The sequence below is a fragment of the Chrysochloris asiatica genome, unplaced genomic scaffold (assembly GCF_000296735.1).
Source record: "Chrysochloris asiatica unplaced genomic scaffold, ChrAsi1.0 scaffold00006, whole genome shotgun sequence".
NCBI lineage: Eukaryota > Metazoa > Chordata > Mammalia > Afrosoricida > Chrysochloridae > Chrysochloris > Chrysochloris asiatica.
Genome location: NW_006408524.1, coordinates 31,241,555 through 31,260,685, shown reverse-complemented (window position 1 = coordinate 31,260,685; position 19,131 = coordinate 31,241,555). Strand labels below are relative to the sequence as shown.

Here is a 19,131-nt window from a genome sequence, read left to right as displayed (position 1 = left end):
AGTATTTCTTCTTTGTGACTAATTTCACTCAACAGAATGTCCTCAAAGTTCATCTATGTTATGTGATAGCGTACAGCTTCCTTGTTGTTCTTCAAGGTAGCATAGTATTCCATTGTGTGTATATACCACAATTTGTTTATACATTCTTCAGTTGATGGGCACTTAGGCTATCTCCATCTTTTTGCTATTGTAAATAGTGCTGCTATGAACACTGGTGTGCATATATCTACTTGTGTTATGGCTCGTGTTTCTTGTGGGTAAATATCAAGTAGAGAAATTGCTGGATCATAAGGTTTTTCTTTTCTTTTTTGTTTGCCAAAAATATAATAAAATATATATATTTTAAACTTTAAAATTTCTCCTTGAAATCAATAACAAACCAAGCATGCTCTGTTGTTCAATATTGTAATGAAACTCCTAGCAGAGCAATTAAGCAGAAAAAGAAACACAAGGTGTAACAAATCAGGAAGGGTGATGCAAAACTACTCTATTTGCAAATGATTTGACCTGATACCGAGAAATCACAAAGAATTCACAAAAAACCTATGAGAGCTAATAAATGAATCCTGCAAAGTTGTAGAGTTACAAAGTCAACAGACAAACATGAGTTGGATTTCAATACATTAATATGAACAATCTGAAAATTAAATTAGTGAAAACAACTCCATTTATAATAGCACCTAAAAGAATAAAATACCTAGGAGTAAATGTAACCACAGAGGTGAAAACCTTCTAATACCCAAAAGTATAACACATTGCAGAACAAATTTAAAGCAGACTGAAATAAATGGGAAAGCATTCCATGTTCATGGACTGGAAGCCTTTATATTATTAAAATGTCAATAGGACCCAAAGAAATCTATAAATTCAATGCAATACCCTTCTAAATTCTAACAACCTTTGCAAAACTGGAAAAGACAATCATCAAATTTATATAGAATTGGGAAGGGGGGATGCTTCTGAATATTCAAAACAATCTTGAAAAAGAACAAAGACATGTCCCAATTTTAAAATATCATATAAAGCTATTTAACAAGCCAAGAAGTCTGGTACTGGGGTGTAATGCTAGACATATAAACCAATTGAGTAGAATTCAGAATCCAATCATAAATGTATGATCAACTGATTTTCAACAAAGTGTCAAGTCCATTCAATAGGGAAATAATAGTCTCTGCATTTAATGATGCTGGGACAACTGGATGTCCATATGTAACAGAATGAACCTATACTTCACATTATAAATGAAAATTAAGTCAAAATGGATTAGTGACCTACATGTAACCCATACAGCTTTTAGGACACTATATGTTATTAAGTGCTGTCGAGTCAGTTCCAATCCATAGTGACTCTGTAAAGGGGTTCCAAGGAGCAGCTGGTGAGCTGGAACCGCAGTTCAAACCAATTTTGCAGTCCAATGCATTAACCCACAGTGCCATACCAAGACATAATATAGGGGTAATGATTGAAGATCTGATTTTTGACAATGAATTCTTAGCTATGACACCAAAAGCATGATGAACAACAACCAAAGCAGATAAAGTGAACTTCACCAAAATTAAAAAGTAAATGCACCAAGAGATTTTATCAATAAAGTAATGAGCCAATCTACAGAATGGGGAAAAAAAAATATTTGGGAGCTATAAGAATATTTGCTAATAAGAACATATAAACAACTCTTATAGTTCAACAACAACAATAACAACAAAAAAACCCAATCAAAAGAACTTGACTAGATATTTTACCAACAAAACTATGCAATGGGTAGCAGACACATGAAAAAATACTCAATGTTATTAGATTTAAGGGAAATGCAAACCAGAGCCACAAAGACACCGTTTCACCGACAATAGGATGACTCCAATCAGAAAAATGGAAAAACAACCCCACCCCTCTCCACCCTGTCCCACAAAAAAATAAGTGTTGGCAAAGATCTGAAGAGATTGGAAACCTCATCTATTGCTGATGACGACTGTAAAATGGTGCAGATGCTATAGAAAAAAAACAGTCTGGTGGTTTGTCAGAAAGTACAAATATTGTATGAGATATTACTATTGCAAAAAAGGTTCTTAGGCACACACAAAAATAAAATAGTTAAACATATGATCCAGCAATTCCACTCCTAAGTATGAGTATAGCCAAAAGACTTGAAAGCAGGAAAACAAATTGTTATAAACCAGTGATTGTTTTAGCACTATATACAACAGTCAAAAGGTGGAAACAACCCAAATGTCCATCAAATAAATAAACAGAATATGGTCCACAGACAAGGGAGAGGATTCCGCTATAATGAGAAATGAATTTCTGACACATGATATGGCATGAATGAACCATAAAAACATGATGAGTGAAAAAAGCCAGACACAAAAAGATACACATTTTATGGTCCCACTTTATGAAATATCTAGAAGAGGCAACTGTTGATGTTGTTAAGTGCCACTTAGTTTATTCTGACTCACAGCGACCCTGTATAAGGTTTCCAAGGAGCAGCTGAGATTGAACTGCCAACCCTGTGATTCACAGTTCCTTGCAGTCCAGTGCTTATCCTACAGCACCATATCAGGACTCCAGAAGAGGCAACAGCATGGAGATAAAAATTGATTATCTGACCAAAGAACAGTGGGAGGGCAAAGAGGGAGCTATCGCTGGACCCGGTGTGGTACGGCAGGATAAGCACTGACTGCTGAGTATCAAGGTTGGCAGCTTAAACCCACCAGTCACTCCTTGGAAACCCTATACAAGCTCGCTATAAATCAGAACCAACTCAACAGCACTAAACAACAACACTGCTGGACCAATACGTAGCATGATGATAAATGATAAATTAAGAAAAGATGGAAGTTGTCAAGGTTTTGATTTTACATGAATCCATAATCACTCACGGAAGCAGCAGTCAAAAAATCAAACGATGTACTTCATTTGGCAAATGTGCTGCACCGAGACCTTTAAAGTGTTCAAGAGTAAAAATATCAGATTGAGGACTAAGGTGGGCCTGTGTGTGTTCCAAGCCATAGTATTTTTCAATAACCTCATATATGAAAGTTGGATAGTGACTACGGAAGACTTCAGAAGGATTCTTACATTTGATTTATGATGTTGGAGAAGAATCTTGAAAGCACCATGGACTGCCAGAGAACAAAACAATCTGTGTTGGAAGAAGTACAGCCAGAATGCTCCTTAGAAGGCAGGATGGCGAGACTTTATGTTTTTCATATTTTAGACATGTTAAAAAGAGGGATCAGTCTCTGAAAAGGGGCCTCAAGCTTGGTAAAGCAGAGAGTTAGCAAAAAAAGAGGGAGATCCCCAATGAGATGGACTGGCACAGTGGCAGCAGCAATGGACTCAAGCATAGCAACTGTCGGATGGTGCAGGACCGGGCAGTGTTTCATTCTGTTGTGTGCAGGGTCGCATGAGTCAGCAACACTACTTAAGGGACACTGAGTTTCTGCTAAGGGTGACCAAAAATTTGGAACAGATACGATTCCACAACATGATGGAGGTATTTAATGTCATTGAATTGCATGCGTAAATATGGTTGAAATGGTAAATGTTACAGTTATTTGTTTCTTACTATAATTAAGATATACACATATGCTTTCTCAAATACTAAATTCTTATGCCTTAGAGACAGCTAGGAGTCTAAAGATGACAAGTTAAATACTAAGACTTTGAAAATTAAATAATACTTTAGTAAATAAGAAATGTTTTCTATGCACCCAGGTTGTTACGGCCCAGTTTATTTCGACCATATCAAATCAGATTAAAGAGAAAAAGCCAAAAGGTTTGATGTAGTATTCATTCACTCCTTTTGAAATATGAAAACAAAACACACAATTTACTACTACAAAAACTGAAGAATCTAGATGCATCCTAAAGTCAAAATGTTCAAAACCAGTTTGATGTAGAAAACACTCCCAAAGCTACATTTGCTGCCGCTGCTTTCTTTGAATAACTATAGCAAAAAAAAAAAAAAAAATACTTACTGGCGACGATGCATCCCAAGAATCTTTTGAAATTCTTTCAATTCTTTTTCAAGTATTGGATATTCATATACGTCATCTAGTACATTCCTGTATATAGTCTGGAGGAGACAACACAAATGGCAGTTGAAATGGTTTCTTGTCCACTTTGTAAGAATTAAGACACATACACTGGCTACCCTGCCCAAGGGGAAAATGGAATCTCAATTGGTGCTAGGAGGTGAAACCAAGTGCCAATGAGATCCTGAGTGAAATTGCACACTACTCCTCACTCAACTTCCTGGCTCTGTATCTGTCAGTGTTTAGGGGCTGCAAGGAGGGAATGCTGAACACTTCAAAGATCCCGTGACTGGCTGTTTGAAATGCCCAGGCTTAGCTTCTCCCCCCTTTCCCCCCCAATAATATCTATAAAATTATTTGTAAGAAAAATTTAAAAAGAAATTAATGCAAATAACCAGCTGCTTTGAAAAATAACAAGGCACTTAGTCCAAGAATTGGTTAGATTAGTTTTTAATGGACTATCTAAATGACACCTGAATGCTGAATGCAAAACAGTTCCTTTATGAAAGGCAGAATCTGTTTAGGCAGAATCTAAAACAGCTCTCCCTTGCTCAAATTCCATTCTACTGCCTCTCCACATTAACTTGCATTCCTAATATGGCTGCAGTGGCCAAGGAATCCAAGTACGTACTCTCATCTACAAAGAATCATCTGTGCTGAAAAGATATCTATCACAGCCTATTAATGATTAAACAAGTAGATCTGTTTTTCTAAATCTGAAATGTAAATCTAGGTTACTATCTATTTTATAAAACATTAGTGTTCAAAATTTTCCAAATATACCATGTCATGAAATTGTTTCATGAACTATATATTCTCAGTATAACTTTGAAATGAAACTGTTTCATCCAAATATGGTCTGTATGAGTCTGCTTAATTCAAACTGGAGTCCCTGGGCGGTGTAACTGTTAATGTACTTGGATGCTAACTGAAGAGATCTGACTCCATCAAGAAGCTTGATGTCTTCTGCTTCTGCAAAGATTTCCAGCCTTGGAAAAGGGCCCTATAAAGCGTCACTACGAGTCAGAACAGATTCAATGGCACTAACAGCTTAACCAAAGCACCTCAGATAAAAGGCCTGGCCATCTATTTCTGAAAAATTAGCTACTGAAAGCCCAATGGATCAGATTCATGCTCTGACACACATGGGTCACCACAAGTCAGAGTTAACACAATGAAACTAACAGGTTAAACTTAAAATAAATCTCAATGTATTAAGCAATATCAGAAAGTTCTGAAGTATGTTTTGCTTGTATCTTCTTTAATTATTTCATGTGCAATCAAAATCCTCATGATTTACATAAAATTAATAAATTAATAACCTTAAATCTGTGGATATAAAATTTCCCTTCTACCAATGGAACGTGTTGCCTTGTGAACAACTGCCTCCTTTGCTAGGAGACCAAAAGAACTGGATGGTGCCCGCTGACTTAATGCTTTGATCGATGATTCTATAAAAGAACCCTGATCAAAAGAGACAAATGAAGAATAGAGTCTCAAATTTTAATGAAGTTCAGATTTTCTGGAGTCAAGGAGACTGGAATAACCCCAAAGACTCTTGCCCTTAGATAATCTTTAAACCTGAAATAAAAAATATGCCCTGAACAGAACTGGAAAGCGATATGCAGAAGATTGAACAACACTTTTACCTCACACCTTACACAAAAACCAAGTCATCATGGATTAAAGAATCCCAGAATTATAAAGGCCATCAATGAAAAAATAGGGACAAATGTGAGGGCTCTTACAGGGCATATACAGACTACCAAACGTTTTGAAAACAACACAAACAAAAGTAGACCAAATAGATGATTGGGACATACTAAAAATTAAAAACTTATGTGCATCAAAAGACTTCACCAAAAGAGTAAAAAGGAGCCCACAGAATGGGAAAAAAATCTTTTGCAACAACACATCGGACAAGGGACTAATTTCTAAAATATACAGGAAACTACAACACCTTTACAAGAAATAGACAAATAACCCAATTAAAATATGGGCACAGGACATGAACAGACACTTCACCAAGGAGGAGATCCGGGCAGCCAACAAACAAATGAAGAAATGTTCACGATCACTAACCATTAGAGAGATGCAAATCAAAACAACAATGAGGTATCATCTCATACCAGCAATAACAGCAAAGATCAAAAAATTAGAGGACAATAAATGCTGGTGAGGATACAGAGAAAGGGACACTCCTGCATTGCTGGTGGGATTGCAAAATGGTCCAACCACTCTGGAAAGCAATATGGCACTTCCTCAGAAGGTTGTAAATAGAAATACCTTAAGATCCAGCAATTCTCCACTTGGTGTTTACCCACAAGAACTATAAGCCATAACACGAGTAGATATATGCACACCAATGTTCACAGCAGCCTTATTTACAATAGCAAAAAGATGGAGACAGCCTAAATGCCAATCAACGGAAGAATGGATAAACAAACTTCCATACCCTCAATGGAATATTATGCTACCTTGAAGAATAACAAGGAAGCTGCAAGCTACCGCATAACATGGATGAACCTTGAGGACATTATGCTGAGTGAAATTAGTCATTCACAAAAGGAGAAATACTGCATAAAACCATTATTATAAAAGATTAAGAAAAAGAACCCATACTAAAATTTGGGGGGGAAAAATTCTTTGCTGATTACCAGGATGTATGGGGTGGACTGAGGGGAAGGAAGGGAAGGTGGAGCCAAGGTAGGGATTAGACACAGGATAGCTTGGGTGCTGGGGGTGGGCAATACACAAGAAGTGGGAGGAGAATGGAAGAACAAGGTGGGAGAACAGTTAGGCAGGTTTGCATGGACTAAGTGGGACAGAGGTAAATAATGATGTATGCACAACCTCAGAACAACAGGGCTCTGGGATACAGGGACTGATGCATGGTTTGAATGGGTAAAAGAGGGGAAATAATGTTAAGATGCTTGGCTGTCTTTTGAATGTTGGTTTCCCTTGCCTACCATTGTAAAATAGATACTTGAGGGGGAAAGAAAGGAATAGCGAGAAACATCACCAAAGAAAGCTTGTAAGTCTGTCTTCTGCCTATAACTGATTGCAATACCTAAAATGGGGATAGAACTTGCCCAATGAAGGAGGCTTCCCGCAGAGCCTCTGCATTACATAAAACCATAGGTGGAATTCTGAACCCCATCCAGAATCTTCTGAGGTGGGAAATTTCCATTTGAAATGACAAGCAGACCAGCCTGGAGTGGCTAAAAGAACAGAAGATATTTCTTAAAAGAAAGACAGACAGGAAAAATGAAAAACAATAATGGCAGTCTGATTGACTACTACAAGAACAAGCAAGTTGTTTACTTAGGAGCCATCAAGGAAAGTGGTCAGGTCCCCCTCTAAAGGGAAACCCCTTCCAAGACTAAGACTCAAGGGGAATACATGAGCATGCATGCGCTCTGATTGGTGACCACGTTGATCACTTGATAAGGGGGAAGTGTGGGAAAAACAGCAAAGAAGTTGTAAGCTAAGTCCGACCATGGTTCAACAGACTCCTGTAAACCCAGATGGAGACCTGGTTGGCCAACAGTAAGGTGAGACCTGGGGATTCCTGGGTCCAGAGACAGGGACATGGCCACAGTGGACTAGAGTGGAGAGTTAAGCGTTCAGCTGATACGAAGTAAGGGGAGAGGTACAAGAACACTCATATTTGCAAATAGTACCCACTTGACCTAGTTTCAATGGCTACATGATCAGAACTCGACTAGAAGAAGAAAGAAGAGGAAAAAAGAGTAATCTGCTACAATTCTACAATTTGATGAACTTGACCTATACTATGGCTGTAGCAGCTCTAAAGAGGAACAAATCTTTACAGTGAGGATCATTCCCATTGCCTCGGTAGGTAGGGTTGACAGAGATGGGCAACTTAGACATTGGCTATCAAAAGGGGGGGCGGGGCTACAAAGGTAAGAAGTGACTGGCTTAAAAGCTTTCAAGAGGGAGACTAGTTCGAGAGTGTGGGGCAAGGTAGAATCTCCACTGAGTGATTTCTAATCTGCCTGGATAGGGCTGATCAAAGGTGATGGGGATAAGACTCTTGTGATATAATAGTGAATAAGTGCTATCAGGGCTGACTGTGAGGGTTGGAAATGTAAAGGTAGACATTTTGTAGCAAAAGGCGGTGAGTGGTTGATTTTGCATTCCAGGAGTAGAGGTCCCTGGGACCATCAAGGGAGAGGAGCGGAGTGCAGGACCCTACCCAGAGAAGCCATGACACCAGAGATAGAGGCAGAGATGCTGATGTGAAGAGATGGAGTGCTGGGGTCTCCAGACTTAGGGAGGGAGAGGGGCTGTGTGCTGCCGGCCAGTGGGGCAGGCTTGCAGGGTATACCCTTTGGTTGTTTGATGATGTATGGAAGGGACTGTATTCATTGCAATGAAACGAAATATAGTAGGATGAACATAAAAGCTAATGTTCTCCCATGTAAACTATCACATAACTCACAATAAAAATTTTAAAAACAAAAATTGCTCTGAAATCTCAAAACCAAGCAATTGGTTTTCGGTAACTAGTAACGAATGTCTGCCTATGCTCTCTTAAGAACTATCTGTATGGGACCAAATTGACAACAGCAACTTGAGAGATCAGACAGGAAGCATATGGGCAGTGAGTTTGTGTTAATGGGGGAGAAACAATTCAGAAAAGGTGGGAATGGTCACACAGTGTGAGGAATGTACATGGAGAAGGTGCTAAACTGGTGTATGCTCTGCTGTGTGTGTTCTCAGTTGTTGCGAAGTGCCATCGAGTCAGCTCCGACTCATAGTGACCCCATAGAGGGTTTGGTGTATTTGAACTGCCGACCTCATGGTTCACAGTGCAGTGTTGATCCTATAATGCCATTAAAAAACAAACAAACATGGATTTCTATCTTATTTTTCATAGTTTAAAATGTAAAAGATTAAGTTTCTATCTATGTAGGGAGTATCAGGCCTCAGTGGCCAAAATGAATTTATACTTTCTTTGAATTATATTTTTGAAAGAGTTGAGTGACTGTCACTTACAAATGAGATTTTCGAAATGCATAACTAATAATAAAACCCATCATTTGGCATAGAAGAATATGAAGAAGTCTTACATTACCTTTAAAAACATTTTTGAATGTTCATCTTCATGTAACCAGTCTTTGTACAGTGTAATCCACTGGGAAACAAGATGTAAGACTTTACGTTTCCTACAAGGAACATCGGAGTTTTCTTCTTTGCCCTGATACTTCTTAGCAGAATAAGTGCAAATGGTTAAGGAATAATATTACATTGCTGAAAATAAAAGAGATTCATTTACTGTTTTAAAAAACAAACAAACAAACAAACGCTAAAGCATCTTTTCAAAGAATCTACAAATATGTAAGCATGCAGGAAGGGAAAATGGCATGCACTGAAAACAATATCAGATCCAGGGAAATGATGGAAGGATGTCCAATGGCAGCTCATGAAGGTAGCAGTGAGACACTGTATTGGCAGCTGTTGACAGTTCCACAGGCAGCAAGCAGTAAATGGGGCTAAAAATCAGGCAACTCATTAATCTCAAGGTGGATCAACAGGAGATCTGGCCCCACTACAAAGGTGAACACTACTTCAATGAAACTTGTATCAGAACTAGGCCAGACAGTCTTTGATCCTCAGAAATTCATACTGTATAACTGCCTCTAAGGTCATCCCAAATAAACAGATTAGTACAGCCCTTCTGGAAGAGCATGTATGAGATGAATCAAATGCCTACCCCCAGGAATTTATTTGAAAGAAGAATTGGAAAAATGTGCAATGGCATTGGTAAAAAAGAAGTATTAATTAAAATTTTTCAGTAAAATAAAAAAGCAACAATAGGAAATAATCTAAATGCTTACACAATTGTTACCAACCCAAAGAACCCAAAACCTGTGCCATCGAGTAGATTCCAACTCACAGCAATCTTACAGGACAGAGGTAAATTGCTCCATAAGGGTTTCTAAGGCTGTGAATCCCTCTAGAAGCTGACTGACTCATCTTTCTCCCACACTGTATTTAGAATATCTAGAAAAAAACCTGTATATACTCTTGAAAGTCTCTGAATTAAAAATTAGCTTATGTTTTAAGATCTGTTTTATGGCTTGGTTCTAAAAAGTTTCATGGTGAGCCTGCAGGGTAGAGCAGGGTTTCCTGAGAACCACAAGAAGTGGGATAACTTGTTACAGGGAGGGGACTGCAATCATTGAGATGAAATGAAGAGGAGTTCATCAATGTAAAACCAATGATCGGCTCTGTAAACCTTCATTCAAATTCACAATAAAGTGTTTCTCATTTAAAAAAGGTTAATGGAAAACGTCCTTGAATTTTCTGAAGCCCCCTCAAATATCTGCCCCAATGCATTCTTCAAGAATTTTTCATTGGGCTATAGTAGAATTTTTTGGGTTGGTTTAATGAAAACATTTACACTTCTGAAGCATCTTCTTTAAACACAGTGGGGCATTAAGCCCAATTGGAGACTTTCAGTAGGCCTATTTGGAGTTTCTGTGTGTGTGTCTTTCGATGATTCCCTGCTACATCTCTTCTAGCTAATGGATAAAACTATAAGGCTTCCCTAACCAGTGATTCATCTTCCAATCACATCCATCGTTCTAAAAGAGTATGCAGTGATAAAACTCTGAAACATTGGCAGTTGATTCCAGGGTTTGGGTTGGCTCTCCCATGTGGGCAAATTGCCCAGAAACATGATATCACATATGGAAGTGGTCTGACAGTAACTGTGATCGAGTCCCTTCTTAATCTAGGTACTATGTGATAACGCCAACGCATTCCACCTCTTGATTCTGGGGCTTAACTACTAGGCCAAATGTACCTCGATTTCAAAGCAGTCATGAAGCACAACTTTAAAGAAAACATGATAGAAATCATCCAGTCTACCCACAACGAAGACTATGAAAACAGTGGCACTTCATTACCAACGCTTCAGGTCTATTCTGTTTCATTTCGTACCTCAGACATCGTGACATTAATATTTAACATGTCCACACCCTAGCATGGGGTTGAGTAAATTAAGAAAAGCAGTTAATTCCTAATGTGAGACATCTGTCTAAGAGAAAGATGGCACAGTGTCCTGAAGTTAATGAAGGATATTGCCTTAACAGCGCCTGGCACAAGTCATCGGTTGTCATGAAAACAGTGTACGTGAGGAGGAAGTCATCAAGGAGCGTCTCTGCAAAGAAAGACAATAAACACAATGTAAACACGGGTTTATCCTGACTCCAGAAAGTGTGCATGGGTATATCGGTGTGCTACATGGTGGTGGGCATTAGACGAATGTTAGCCACAAAATACACATTTATTAAAGTTAAGATGTTTTTTCACAACTCCTTACATAGAATGCCTCAAGCAATAAGATATTTTTTATTGCAAAGCTCTGAACATAAAACCTTGGCCATTTCTCCCCTCTAAAACGTCATTTCTGTTTGTGGGTAAAGATGCTATAGAAAGCCAATGCATTAATAATGCACTTAAATAAATTTTATGAGATTTCTGGAGTATGCACTCCAGTCCTATTGGGAATGAAGCCTGTGTAATTTAAGAAATTAAGGCTTTCCACAGCCACTTACCCATGTCTAAGCCAAGAACAAGGGATAATAAAACCCAGAGGACACATTCAAGTTCAAAGGCCATTCACCTTTTTCTTATAAATGCATTGGTAAGAAGCTGGGAAAGTCGTGAGTGATTTCCTAGTGTTGTGAAGAGAGACAGGCCTCTGAAAAGCAGAGAGCAGGTGAAACAGATCACAACATGCTCCCTCCTGGATCCTTTTCCACACTTGAACCAACAAAATCAGGCTCCATTTTTATTGCCTCTTTGCCTTGAATGTTTTTGGAAAAGTCCAGTTTCCATAGAACATGGTAAACTCTGACCTCTAAAATAATTTCGAACATAGGAGAAAAGGTCATATGTAGAATGCTAAGTAGAGATTTTGTCAGGTTGTTGTTGTTACATGCCAGTGAGTCAATTTCGACTTATGGTGACACTACACACACAGAAATGAAACACTGTTCACTCACAATTGTTATGCTTGAGTGCATTGTATCTCACTAGTATAATCATTTGTACCTCAAACAGGATGAGCTATTATGGCACATCATGTCAAAGTTATGACTAAATATACTCGAGAGTGTTTTAAAGTATTCCACCCCTGGAACTCCAAGAAATGAGTACTGAAAATGACTACAGAGAGAGAAGTAGTTCTTCAATACTGAATGGCCTTCAAACTCCTTATTACTATACAAAGAGGCATCTGTGATGGTTCAAGTTATGCATCAACCTCACCAGGTTGTGATTCTCAGGGTTTTGGCACATATGTAAATCATCTTTTATCTTGTGATTTGATGTGAGCAGCCAATCATTTGAAAGCTGAGTTTCCTTGGGTGGTAGTGTTGTTAAGTGTCGGTGAGTCAGTTCTGACACACAGAGACCCTGTACCAGGGTTTCCGAAGCTGTAAATCTTTACGGGAGCAGAAAGCCTCATCTTTCTCCCACGGAGCGGCTGGTAGTTTCGAACTGCTGACCTTGCAGTTCACAGCCTGATTCGTAACCACTACGCTACCAGAGCTCCTTGGGTGTATGGCCTGCAAAAAAATTCAACTTTCCATATACACGGATATGTTCCAGCAAAGCTCCCACTCTCTCAATTCTGCATCCAGTTCACCATCTTCTGACTCCTGGTTCTTAGAATATGAGTTGGCAGCCTGCCATCTGACCTGATGATTTTGGATATGTCAACACCTGCAACCCAATGAACCAGGAGAAGTCTCTAGCCTGAAGTCACACATGGATGTGGGACTTGCCAGCCAGCAATGTGTGAGCCATTTCCTGGATATATGTACGTATGCCTCACTGCGGTTTTTTCCTCTAGAGAACCCATTCTTAGACAGCCCCTATGTTATGAAAACTGATTGTTATGTGTATATTCCTAATAATAGCTCTAATATCATTATGCTTTCCATTGTTGTTGTTAAGTACTGTCAAATTGGTTCCAACACAAAGTGATCCTCTATAGGGTTTCTGAGGAGCTGCTGGTGAGCTTGAACCACCAATCTTGCAGTTCAAATGGACCTTGCAGTCCAACGTATTAACCCACAGCACCACACCAGGACTCCATAAGCAATGCAGAGTGTTGAATCCTGTTCCTTCCTTAACTGACATTATAAATCATTCGTTTTCCTCTTGGGGTGGATGGTGGAAAAAATAATTTCTACTTTAGTTTGGAATCTTTATATTCATCGTTTCTATTATTATAATTATAAAACGCTATTTTACTTTAATCCAATGCAATTTATTCATAAAATGCTGTACTTCACAACCACTTGACCCTTCATATAAAATCATGCTTGTTTTATAGGCTTTTACTAAAGACCTTGTTGTTTCATCACCTCCCTTTTGTCTTCTTGGATCTCTATTGTTCTATTCTGAACTGAGAAATGTTCCTCGAATGTGGTCATTAAGATGCTCCCCATAAAATCTCATTCATCTTGAAGACGAGTCCGATTAGCACAGCAAGGTGAAGAAAATAGTTTATTAACTGAAGCTCCTCAAGAAACAGACAAGGTCCTCCCAGCAGGTGCTCACTGTGAGTGATCAGTGCCTCCTAGCAGAGGTTTCTTCAAAAGGGGGATGCAAAATGTTTTTGGAAGACGTAATCAAGTTTTGGAAGACGTAATCAAGTTAGTGTGATGCTGTAGGATAAGCATTGGACCGTAAGATCATTGGAATGGGAAGTCAGTGGTTCAAAATTCATTGGCAGCTCCTCATAAACCCTGCATAAATAAGGTCCTATGGAAGGCACTTAACAACAAGTCAAAATGTAAATGATTGTTCCCCAAGAAGAATGCGTTTATAATTAACCAAACAGTACAGGATGTAAATCATTAGGGAAGTATGCTCCCAAGAACTGACTATAATCATGAGATGCTGACTAGATGATGCTGTAACCAAGAATTAATGAACTGGCTGACGCCTCACATCTAAGTACCTGACTCCTCCCTGCATTTTAAAGGACTTGAAGCTAATCTTAGCTCCAATCATTAATCCCCTACCTTGTCCCTGTTCTCTCAGTATAAAGACCCCTCTCTCTCCACTTGAATGGTGGAGGTGGGGAACTTCACATTTTTACCTAGTGCTGCTTAGCTACCAGCTGTTACTATTTCCTTTCTTTCACTCCTAACATTTTCTTCTTTGACATGCTAGACTTTCAAATGTTTAATTTGACATATAAGACCAATCTCTGGAATGTCCTTTCACTTAGCTTTATTTGATGAGGATGGAGTTTTTCTCTAATCAAGATTTAATCCATTAGTGGATGAGATTAAAAAGAACACCATTCACTTTGACATAACCAGTCATTCCATTGTGGAATAACCAGATACTGAACTGAGTGACTATGAGATCTTGTTGGATGGTGGCAAATCCATTTGGCAATCAATTAATCAAATCACACATGACAATATTTTGCTAAGGGCTTTGACCCAGAAATGCTTATTTTCCCTCAGCTACTACCATATTTAATATTCAACATTTACCTAATTATCTCTGGTACAGAAATATTAATTAAAATAAAAACAATATGGTCACATAAAAATAACTCAAGCAAAAAGTCCTAATGGATAAAACAGTTAAAATCCTAATGAACACAATGGATTACCAATACTCCTAACTAAAATCTTTCTGTATTTAACAAGGACATTGTTCTAAAAATGTTCTATATAACAAAGAGCTTTCCTTTATCCTTTTTTCAGTATTGGCATTATTTTTGCTGCACAGATTCTGAAAGTAATTGAGAGATATGAAGGAAAAAAAAATTGTACTCAAAACAATGTACTTCAAATAAAAATGCATTTTATAATAGCCATGCTTCAAGAAAAGCAGTCCCATTGGTATTTAAAGATATTTTTAGCACCACAATGCCTATATAAATGATCCCTTGAAGACTATTAGCCAACAATAGCCATTTAAAAGACTCACAAATCCACTGGCATCCATATTAACACACTATAATTATCTATTATATTACATAGTGCTTAATTAATAGTAGTTTAAGACTCTAGGCAGAAAAGCACCTTTGCGTATAAGTGCAACTTTCATTTAAACAAATTTAGACTTGGCATATATACTAACATTCTGCATAAAGAGATATATTCATTTTGATTTCTAACTCTTTGAATGTCTAGGTATTAATACACACACCTAAAAAACTTTTCTTTGAAATTCTATTCAGTAAATCAATCACGAAATCTAATCCCAAATTCGTGGTTCATCCTTAAATAACAAAAATATTCAGGCACCCTTTTGGGAACAATCTCCTTGCTCTCTGCAAAAGACTATTTTATAGTGGTTCTGAAATACAGGGAAATAAACACTCTTGCTGTATGAAAGAAACAAGCTGATAATCATCAAAACTGGAGGGCAAATACTGCAGAACTTAATGTGCTGTCAAAATCTAAATTCTTGCTAGAAATGGTTCCATAATTTTTGTCGATAATTAGCTAGACTGGTGTTTATACAAGACTATTCTCTGTCATCTGTTACTGTTTTATTTTTAAAGCAATAGAAAAGAATTGCTTGTGTTTATTTTTTAATACATCCCCTTTTATGTAGGGTGGTGGTTGTTGTGTGCCACAGGATTGGTTCCAACTCATAGTGAACCTGTATAGGGTTTTTGATGCTATAAATCTTTACAGGAGTACAAAGCTTTCTTTTTCTCCTTTGGAGGGACTCGTAGATTCTAACTACTGCCCTTGCAGTTAGCAGCCCAGCTCATAACCTACTATACTTCCTGAGTTCCTTTTTATGTTTCCATTACACTTTTTATCAGAGTGTGTCATGGTGGATATTAAGAGGCTTGGTACAGACCCTTTTAATAGGGTCCTGGTATAGAAATCTAGGTAAATTAGAGAAACTGATCTAAATGTTACCAAAAGGTCTAAACTTAATTATTTTTTAAAGCAAAAAACCTACATGTCTATAAAGCTTACGGAGTACAGTGTCTCAGTTCTTTAGAGCTGCTGTAACAAAATACCACAGGAGGGTAGCTTCAAGAAACACATTTCTTTATTTCTGTTCGAACTCAGAGTGCCACTCAGAGAAGTCATTCTCTCTTTGCTGGCTCTGGCAGAAGGTCCTTGACTCCTGAGCTTCTGACTCCTAGTTCCTTGGAGATCGTCACGTGCCATGGCATCCATCTAACCTTTGCTCTGTTTCTCTCACTTGTTTCATCTTTTGATATCTCCAGAGGCTCAAAATCCTCATTGCTGCTGTTAAGTACTATTGGGTAAGTTCCAACCCATAATGATTTGCAGAGGGTTTCCAAAGAGCGGCTGGTAGATTTGAACCACTGACCTTTCAGTAAGCAATCCAGAGCTTATCCTACTGCTCCATACCAGCACTCAAGAGACACCCTGCATTAATCCTGCTTCATTAACATAACAAAGGAACCCCATTCACAAATAAAGTTATAACCACAGACATAGAGGTGAGGATTTATAACACATTATCAATTATTGTTCTTAAGCGCCTTCAAGTCGGTTCCCATTCATAGTGACCCTGTATAGGGTTTCTGAGGCGTGCCTGGTCAATCTGAACTGCTGACCTTGCAGTTCAACCAACCTCGTGGTCCAGTGCATTATCCCACAGCACCACACCAGGACACAATACATATTTAGGATGGTCATAATACAAACAAGAAAACAGAACTGATGATTTTGTGTGCCATCCAAATCATTCTGGACTCCCAGTGACCATGTATAGGGTTTCTGAGAGTGGCTGGAAGGGTTTGAATTTCAGACCTTGCTGTTAGCATGGATAGCATTCCAGTGTTTTTCCTAAAAAGTACCACACACCAGGGCTCTCAGTGCCATACCAGGTTATTGTTGTTGTTGCTGTGAGGTGCCATTGACTTGGTTCTGAGTCATAGTAATCCTACACACAACAGAATGAAACAACTGCTAAGTTCTGTGCCATCCTCATAACTGTTATGCTTGAGCCCCCTGCTGCTGCCACTGTGTCAATCCATCTCATTGGGGATCTTTTTATTTTTCACTGATCCTCCAACTTTACCAAGCATGATGGGATTCTCCAGGGACTGGTCTTTCCTGATACGTGTCTGAGGTATGAGATACAAAGTCTCACCCTCCTGGCTTCTAAGGAGCATTTTGGTTGTCCTTCTTCCAACACAGATTTGTTTGTTCTTCTGGCAGCCCGTAATACTTTTAATATTCTCCTTCAACAACACAATTCACAAAGCATCAATTCTTGTAACGGTTTCCTTATTCGTTGTTCAACTGCCATATCCATGGCTTGGGTCGCGCACCTTAGTCCTCAAGCTGACACCTTTGCTCTTGAACACTCTCAAGAAGTCTTGTGCAGCAAATTTGCATAATGCCATACATCTTTTGATTTCTTAACTGCTATTTCCATATGTGTTTATTGTGGATTCAAAAAAAGTGAAGTCTTTGACAACTTCAATGTTTTCTTCATAACTATCATGTTATTTATTGGTCTAGTCATAAGGATTTTTGTTTTCTTTTCACTGAAGTTTAACCCTTACTGAAGACTGTGGTCTTTGATCTTAATCAGTAAGTATGTTAAGGCCTTTTTGATTTCAGCAAGCAAGGCTATATCATCTGCATATTGCAGGTTGTTAATGAGTCTTCCTCCAATCCTGATGCTATGTTCTTCTTCATAGAATGCGGCTCTCCTCTGATTATTTGCTCAGCATACAGACTGAATGTTGCTGTTGTTAAGTGCCGTCAAGTTGGTTTCAACTCATAGCAACCCTGGGCAGGATTTCCAAGGAGCAGCTGATGGGCAACCTTGTGGTTCCACTGGAACTTGTGGTCCGGTGCTTTATCCCACAGTGCCAGTTATGGTAAAAGGACACAACTCTGGCACACACCTTTCCTGATTTTAATCCATTCAGCGTCCCCTTGTTCTATTCTAACAACTGCCTCTTGTTTACACCAGGGTTACTTATGAACAATTATAGAAATTTACTCTGATTATTTTTTCAACTCTCATAAGCAAAATGCACTGCAATAATGAAACTACTCATCTGTTAAAGTGAATTACCAAGAAAGCAAATGAAGAGTTCTGACAGACAACTGCCTGCAGAAACCATTTAATCTAAGCATGGTAATGTGAACATTGAACATTTCTGCACTAACTCATTCCCTGAATTACTGTTAAGCACTTTTGCTTAACCTACATTTCTACTTCAGATGCCATGGAATTTAAGGTACTCTGAAAATGTTCAACTTAACCTTTATTTCAAGGAACCAAGAAAAGCTTTGCACTTGAAGGAACTCATTTCTCGCCCTGGAATGTTACAATTTACCATATTTTTTGAGGCAGCACCAAAGTGTACTATGTAATCTGATTACACACAAATAAGATGGCTTTGCAATGTTCAGGTGTGAACAAAAGAATAAAAGTACAAACCTTAAGAGTCACATTCTGGATTCGGTAAGCACTCTCCAAATAATGCAATCCTTTTTAATTTTAACATATAAAATTTGTTTTGAGGATCTCAACATTCTTCCTTTTGTACATAGGCATTAATTACCTTCTTAGCTACTGAACATTTAGTTCCACACACTAGCTTTTTGAAATGTTACTAAACTATGGAGCTCTCCACAGGAGAAAGATGAAGTTTCTGCTCCCGTAAAGATTTACAGCCTTGGAAACCCTACACAGGGTTGCTATGAGTCGGAACCAAGTCCACAGCACATAACTACCACCACGGATACAGAAGGAGTCCTAGTGTGGAGCTATAGGATAAGCACTGCACTGCTAACCACAAGGCTGGCAGTTCAAATCCACCAGCTGCTCCTAAGGAAATCTACACAGGGTTGTTATGAGTCGGAACTGCCTTGATGGTACTTAACAACAAGAACATGGTAACACAAAGCAGTTTGGTGGTTGCCAGAGGTGGAGGGGCAGAAGATATAGGGTTATTGTTGTTAGGTGCCATCGAGTTGGTACTGACCAATGGCGACCTTATGCACAGCAGAATGAAACAATGCCCAATCCTGGGCCAACCTCACCACTGTTGCCAAGCTTGAGTCCA

General features: G+C 38.5%; 1 protein-coding gene across 1 annotated transcript in view; it reads right to left on the bottom strand.

The window, feature by feature from the left end:
* RAPGEF5 (Rap guanine nucleotide exchange factor (GEF) 5) overlaps nt 1–19,131 on the bottom strand; it is a 330,713-nt gene that overhangs the window by 51,283 nt on the left and 260,299 nt on the right. The window contains exons 12-14 of the mRNA XM_006832222.1: nt 11,151–11,229; nt 9,139–9,283; nt 3,981–4,078 (exon numbers count right to left, since the gene is read on the bottom strand). Coding sequence (XP_006832285.1) covers nt 3,981–4,078; nt 9,139–9,283; nt 11,151–11,229 — 322 coding nt within the window. The remainder of the gene's footprint in view (nt 1–3,980; nt 4,079–9,138; nt 9,284–11,150; nt 11,230–19,131) is intronic.